The sequence below is a fragment of the Miscanthus floridulus genome, unplaced genomic scaffold (assembly GCF_019320115.1).
Source record: "Miscanthus floridulus cultivar M001 unplaced genomic scaffold, ASM1932011v1 fs_142_6_7, whole genome shotgun sequence".
Taxonomy (NCBI): Eukaryota; Viridiplantae; Streptophyta; class Magnoliopsida; order Poales; family Poaceae; genus Miscanthus; species Miscanthus floridulus.
In genome coordinates this window covers 9,172-16,828 of record NW_027096265.1, presented here as the reverse complement: position 1 = coordinate 16,828, position 7,657 = coordinate 9,172, and the positions used below count along the sequence as shown (strand labels likewise).

At 45.7% G+C, this 7,657-nt stretch overlaps 1 protein-coding gene across 1 annotated transcript; it reads right to left on the bottom strand.

Moving 5' to 3' along the window:
• Window positions 1-4,092: 4,092 nt before the first annotated feature.
• On the bottom strand, window positions 4,093-5,208 carry LOC136530481 (uncharacterized). Its single transcript, XM_066523214.1, has 2 exons — window positions 4,507-5,208; window positions 4,093-4,413 (listed from the first exon to the last, which is right to left on the bottom strand). Exons 1-2 carry the CDS (start codon window positions 5,206-5,208, stop codon window positions 4,405-4,407), a joined length of 711 nt encoding a protein of 236 aa, XP_066379311.1. The 3' UTR covers window positions 4,093-4,404.
• Between the last annotated feature and the right edge of the window lie 2,449 nt (window positions 5,209-7,657).

The window sequence follows — 7,657 nt, the reverse complement described above, 5'->3', positions numbered from 1 at the left end:
TGTCGGGGACCTAATACCAGGATACCCCAGAAGGTGGAACCAATAACCACCGAACGTGAAAAACTTCTAGACGCATAAAGACGCCATGTCATCCCTTGTTCGAGTGACAGGAGTTCTGTTCCACCTCGCCTGACACCTTTGGGACGGGCTCAGAATCGCCTGAGGGCCGAGGGATAAACTCCGTCTCGCCCGACGCCTTTAGGGCAGGCTTGGTCTCGCCCGAGGGCTGAGGGATGAATTCTGTCTCGCCCGATCCTGGAGGGACGGGGTTAGCCTCACCCGATGCCTTTGTGAGATAACCCTGCCTCGCCCAAAGGCTCAAGGCTAATCTCCGTCTCGCCCGATGCCTTTAGGGCGGGCTCGGTCTCGCCTAAGGGCTGAGGGATGGATTCCGCCTCGCCCGATCCCGGAGGGGTAGGGTTAGTCTCGCCCAAGAGATAGGGATTGGTCTCTGTCTCACCCGACGGCCAGGAATGAGCCTCGCCCTGATCGATATCTATCCCTCGTAATGATGGGTACAGGACGAGACAAGACGTTCGGGTCAACCATGGCTCCAAGGACCATACCCTACGCCCTAGTAGGAAAAGGACTGCCAGGGAACGATAGGACTGATGCTTTAGACCCTTCCGGGCGCCGCAGAACCCAAAAGGCATTACATGTGCGTGCACCTCGCCCTGTAGAGTTGTAGGCACCGCTTTCAGCTCTGAGACACGGAACCCGACGAAGATATACGACAACCGCTATGCTCCAGGAAAGGATTTGCTATCTCCATGAACGACGGGTATTCCATCACCACGCTGTGGACCCGGGGGAGCGGCGCCCGCTTCCCGACCCTCTAGGTCCTCCCAGTCAGAAGGCCTTGGCCACGGCGCTACACCAGACCCCGACCCCGCATTCTCCCAACAAGGAATCATGGGAACCAGAAGGCGTGCGGAGCAAGGCTGGGGGAGGCTCATAAGTCAAAACCACTGTACTACAGCCCATACCCTACGCAGGGCAGCATTCTATGACTAACCTGACATCCTACAGAGACATCGACAACATTGTAAGCACTTATCTTCCTTCGCACTCATCAGAATGGAGGACCTGACCAAGTAGACGTGAGCCATAAGACTAAGTAGAGTATGCATCCTGGAGCCCTCACCCTTGTAAAACCAGCCCCTTCATCTATAAAAGGGGATGCGCTCCCTCCATCAAGAGGGGACCCAAAAAAACAATAGAACGCACTCATATACACACGTTCAAGCGGCTACGAAGCTCTTGACCACCTTTCAATCCTTCCATCAGAGACTTGGGACCAGTCCCTCTCTCGATAGTTTGTACCCCTTACTACAGACCGTTCACGGTGCTAATAACATAAGCAGCAGCAAACTGGACGTAGGGACGTTCCGCCCGAACCAGTATAAATCCTGTGTCCTTTAGCGCACCATCCGAGCCTAACGCGCATTACTATAAATTTACTTGCCGGTGCTTGTACGAAACACCGACACTCTCACTGTCCAAACCAGACACCTCTTCTACTCTCTCTCTCTCTCCACCACACAGGCGATGAGAAAACCAAACTCGCAAGCGAAGATAGGCCGTAGGCCAAGGCGGGCCGCGACGGAGGCAGACCATGACGTGGCCGTGGAGGCGCAGAGGCGCGCCACATCAGAGATGGCCCACAGTGGGGTTGTACTCAGAGACAGAGGTGATCCAGTGCTACGGCGTCGTCCAGGTAGTGGCTGCAACCAAATGGTTCGTGGCGATGGTTGGACAGAGTGGGTCAGATAGGATGTGGCGTGGGAGGCCTGGGCGGAGGGGCACAACATCTATCGGGTTACACATAATGGACTGGCGACAGGGGGTAAGGCATACTCCCTCCATACCCAAAAAAACCTGACGTTTAGGACAGGATTGTGGTAACCAAGGAGTGATTAATTAGGGGTTAGTTTTCCTTCTTTGCCCCTAATAAATATGGTTGCGCTTGCTCTCTGTACGAGAAAGTTAACCAGCTCAACTGGCTAGTGCACGGAGCCTGCATTGCTGCGCCCCAGGTTCGAATCCCGGCTGCCCCACCTTTTTTGTTGCCCATTTCATTTTGCATGGCGATGGTCCGCTGCATGGCACTGTTCGCCCTGCGTGGCGCGCGCGGATAGCAGTTTTGCTCGGCGCCTGCATTTTCGCTTGGCGCGGACAGCAGTCTTGCATGCACGCGGGGCAATTGTTTCATTTTCGTTTGGCACTTGTTTCATTTTCGTTTGTTGCCTGCGCGCTCGGATAGCACCGACGTTTGAGCTGCCTGTACTCCACGCCATTGGCTTATTTATGCGGCAATTTGCTTTCTCTCTTCTCCACGCCATTTGCTTGCTTGCTTAAACGCCTCTCTTTCCTTCTTTCTCAACCATCTATTCTTGCCATCTTCTCTGTCCACTTAACCGAGCAATGAGTGCTTTTTTCCCTGCCTTTGATCTAAACGTTCGTTTGGAAGAAGATGACGACGGCAACCTTCCCATCGATCTCAACGAGCCAATTTTGGAAGATGAGAACCACGGTAATGTGTCTTTCTCAGTTTGTTCTTTCTCATTTATATGAACAGCACCCCATGCAAATTATTTTCCTTTCTAAGTGTGGTCTTTCCTTTTCAACAGGAATAGATTTGAACTTACCATTAGATGAATTTGGAGCTGTTGACTTTGATTACGTACAAAACCTCACTGGTACAGTCCTCTCACTTTGTTTTTTTGTTTTACTAGTCATGCCGTGCCTAATTTGGAGCTGTTTTTTTTACTAGTCATGCCGTGCCTAATTTGGAGCTGTTTTTTTTACTAGTCATGCCGTGCCTAATTTACAGTCCTCTCATTTATATGAACAGCACCCCATGCAAATGATTGTTTTTTTTTTCCTATAATTACATCATGTCGTCACTACTTTGGACCGTAAATAAGCTTGTTGTTATCATTATTAAAATGATTGGTTTTTTCCTTTAACTACATCATGCCGTGACTACTTTGTACTATTAAAAAGCTTGTTTTTTCGATTTGCTAGAACAAGATGGTGATGCTCCCGTTCCACTGCACCAACCGAAGAATGACTATTCTGATCGTGTTAGACAACAAGTGTATCAAGCATTGTTGATGAGAAGCAAAAATGGGAAACTAGGCAAGTATGATACAACAATTGTATCTAACCAATTTGGAGTAAAAATTAGATCAGTTCAGCGCATATGGAGGCAAGGTAAAAACCAACTTTCTCAAAACATTCCGGTCGTGGTTCCTAATCTAAAGAAAGGTAGAAGTAGCCGCAAAGCAATCCCTCTAGATTTGGAAAAGTTGCGGGATATTCCTCTCAAGCAAAGGATGACCATAGAAGATGTGTCTAGTAAACTTGGTATTAGCAAATCTAGGATACAAAGGTATTTGAAAAGGGGTTTCATTAGGCGCCACTCTAGTAGCATCAAACCTTACCTCACTGATGATAACAAGAAGACTAGGTTGAAGTGGTGCATTGACATGATTGATCAATGTTTGCTTGATGATCTAAAGTTTAAGGATTTGTTTGACTTTGTGTTTATTGATGAGAAGTGGTTCTACCTCACTCAAAAATCAGAGAGGTACTACTTGCTACCCGAGGAAGATGAACCACACCGCCTTTGCAAGAACAAGAACTACATCCCTAGAATCATGTTCTTATGTGTATGTGCTCGGCCACGATTTAGAAATGGAGTATGTGTGTTTGATGGCAAAATAGGTTGCTTTCCACTAGTCAATTTTGAACAAGCTATTAGAGGAAGCCACAACCGTCTTCGTGGAGAGGAAGTAATCAAACCAATTCAATCAATCACAAGGGATGTGATAAGAGATTTCATGATAAATAGAGTGTTGCCCGCAATTAGAGCAAAGTGGCCAAGAGAAGATGTCAACAAGCCAATATTCATTCAACAAGATAATGCTCCATCTCATTTAAAAGTTGATGATCCTCATTTTTGTGCGGTTGCAAAGCAAGATGGGTTTGACATTAGGCTTATATGTCAACCACCCAATTCTCCAGATTTTAACATTCTAGATTTGGGGGTTTTTTCGAGCTATTCAAGCCATTCAATACAAGAAAGATGCTAAGACAATTAAAGATCTAATTCCAGCAGTGCAAGAGGTAAATGATCATCCATTCGATTGATTAAATTGATCTTGAACAACTAAAGTACTCTACTCACTACAATCTGTTTTTTGTAGGCATTTTTGGAGTACTGTCCAAAGAAAGCAAATAGGATCTTTGTCACACTACAAACTGTTTTGAAGGAAGCAATGAAGGTAAAAGGTTGCAACAAAATCAAGATTCCTCACATGAACAAACAAGCACTAGAGAGGGAAAAGAGGCTGCCATTGCAAATCCCTTGTGAAGCTTCATTGCTAGCCGAATCACTTGCTAGTCTTCCTGTAACAAATTAGAAGATGCAAGTTTATGCAAATTATTAGATGAGTGTATCTTAGGTTTGCAATGGCCAAATTGAGAGATGTTGTACTGTACCTTAGTGCTCTTTGTTTGCTGCTTCTTAATATGCTCTTCCACCTTCTTCAAAACGTCATCAGTCAACTTGATTCTAGTACCATCCATTTCAAGTTTGGCCACATCAGGAATATAGAACTCGCAATCGAATTTGTCCATTAGATGGAACCACTTTACTGGCATATCGTAATCTTCGTGTAGAAGTCCACAACGGCCACACCTGCGTGCGTTCCGGCGAGCTTGGTAGCAAGCTTCTCCGAAGACACCGCCAGCGTGGAACATGCCACAGCGAGGGCATAGAGACTCGACGGAGTCAGGCTCGACGGAGTCGGGCACCATGTCGACTGAGTCTGCAACCATGTCGATGGAGGCCGCGACCTGCTCGACGGAGTCCGGCACCTCTTCGACGTCCGCGAACGTCTCATCCGAGTCCGCGAACACCGACGAGGCCGCGACCTGCTCGACGGAGTCCGGCACCTCTTCGACGTCCGCGAACGTCTCATCCGAGTCCGCGAACACCGACGAGGCCGCGACGGCGAGCACCTCCTCCGCAACGGACTCCGACGAGGACGCGACGGCGAGCGCACGGCGAGCGGCGAGCGCGCGGCGAGCGGCGAGCGCACGGCGAGCAGCGAGCACGCGGCGAGCGCCCTGCGACGAGCGTACAGGCGAGCGAGCGGCGAGCACGCGGCGCGCTTCCGGCGAGCGTGTGGCGAGCGTCATGGTGAGCGTGCGGCGCGAGTGATCCATTCGTGGCGGCAAGGAACAGCAACGAACTCTAATAGCGAGTTGAGCGTGGAGAGGAAGATGAAGGAACAGCAATTAATGGGGAGTGAAGACGGGCGGACGGCCGGACGGGCAATCGAAGCGAACGGGCGGCGTCGGCTAGGGGCAATCCAGTCCAAAGTTCACCCTGCCATGGCACAACGTCAAGCTTTGTAAAAACGGGCCAAAGGCCCAGAACGTCGACTTTTTTGAGTACGGAGGGAGTATAAACCATTTTAATGTGTGGTCTTGCTTTGTCTTTTTTATTACTCCGTCTATCCCATAATATAAGCTGCCCACATATATTAATATTGAAATCTGGTTATCTGTGCCAAACAACTACTATAATCATTTCATTTTTTTAGTACAAAAGCAATTACATTAAATTTTTATTTCAAATTAGTACAATCATACCTTTTATTTTATAGAGGAGGGAGTATCACGCTAGTGAACGAACCTTTCACATGACACTAGCTGTAACAATGTCATCTCGATTGAAGGACACTGACAAGGTAATATATTGTAATAAATAGTCGTCGCCTGTTAAGTCAAGCTTTTCTTTTATGGTCTTGCTTAGTCATTTTAGTTAACTCTCATCGATCCATCCACTTGCCTCGTCACAAGATTGGCTTGATCATGTGAGAAAGCATACATATTTTGATGGCACCGAGCTTGATGGCTGCTCTGTCATAATTGTTTTCTTGGAGTTATTCATCAATATTGAAAAGGTATCATATGTTTGGCCTGTTCTCCGCATAATGGAACTCAGGTCACGAGAGGTCATGAAATCTACCATATACATCCTTAAATTTAAAGGCAGGGTGAATTCTTAAATATGTCATAGGAGTGTTTTACATCCCATAATGCCTTTGTGTGCCACTCCTCCGTGACTCCAACTTTCTATCATCTTGACTACAAGGAGAGCCGGAAGCCTATATATGCTAATAAATGGTCTTAGTCTGTTAACTAGGGCATTTAATTAATGAATATGTGGCACATGATAGTTATGTTCAACGTATTCTTTTATTTGGAATTTTTATTATGGTCTTGCTTAGTCCTTCCAATTAGCTTTGATGGATCCATCTTCCTGCCCCCTCACAAGATTGGCTTAATCCTGTATGAAAGCATATATTTTGACGGGAGCCATCTAGATTGTTCCTCGGTCAGGGTTGTTTTTTTTTTTTTTTTGGATTTAATTGTCGTGTATACTGACATGGTATCCTATGTTTGGCACGTTCTGTATCTATTTGATTGGTCTAATGCGTAAACAAACGGTGATCTAATATTTATTATTTCTCGTTTAGAATAACATTGGTTACACGTGGGTACTTCATATGTATGATTCAACTGGAAGCAACAACATGGAATGAATTGAATGACTCGGGCGAGCAGTACCTCTTGACTAAACAATGTAATGCTACATCAAAGAGAAAAAGCAAGCTCGCCATGACTAAGACTTCTACACTACCTTATTGCAGGACAAGTGGAGGTAAAAAATAATAATATTCTTGACTAAACAATGTAATGCTACATCAAAGAGAAAAAGCAAGCTCGCCATGACTAAAACTTCTACACTACCTTATTGCAGGACAAATGGAGGTAAAAAATAATAATACTACCCGGCGTTTATCCCAACGAGATGACATCAAATAATCAATGTACCTCCCCTGTTCATAGGTCACTGCAATGGTGAGTCCTCCAAATGTAGCCAATTTTAATGTGTGATCTGGCTTTGTCTTTTTGATTATTTCTCCGTCTATCCCATAATATAAGCTGCCCACATATATTAATATTGAAATCTGGTTTTCTGTGCCAGACAACTAATATAATCATTTCAATATTTTAGTACAAAAGCAATTACATTAAATTTTTATTTCCAATTGGTACAATGATGCCTTTAGTTTATAGAGGAGGGAGTATCACACTAGTGAACAAAGCTTTCACATGACACTAGCTGTAAACATGACATCTTGATTGAAGGACACTGAAAAGCTAATATATTGCAATAAATGGTTGTCGCCCAGTTATGTCAAGCTTTTCTATTATGCCGTTGCTTAGTCATTTTAGCTAACTCTCATCGATGCATGCACTTGCCTCGTCACAAGATTGGCTTGATCACGTGAGAAAGTGATGGAGACAAGGCCATATCCTCTGGTAGGTATAATAGAGTCGATTGGTGGAGACTTGACGTTCATGATCTAGGCTTCGAACCAAGACTGCTTTGGACCCCCACAACCGTTACACAACTGCTCCATTGGTTATCAACCATGCGAACCCGATTGACCCCACCGATATGGCTTTCTTGCAAGCGAATCCAGAACACAAGCAAGAATAAGTAAACGCAATACGAAATTGCAAATAAATATGAGGCTTTTGAATATGAAGAGTTATAGTCTTTATTCGAAAG

What these genes read in the sequence shown, in the direction of transcription:
- LOC136530481 (XM_066523214.1), bottom strand. Translation starts at nt 5,208, where the DNA reads ATGACGCTCGCCACACGCTCGCCGGAAGCGCGCCGCGTGCTCGCCGCT.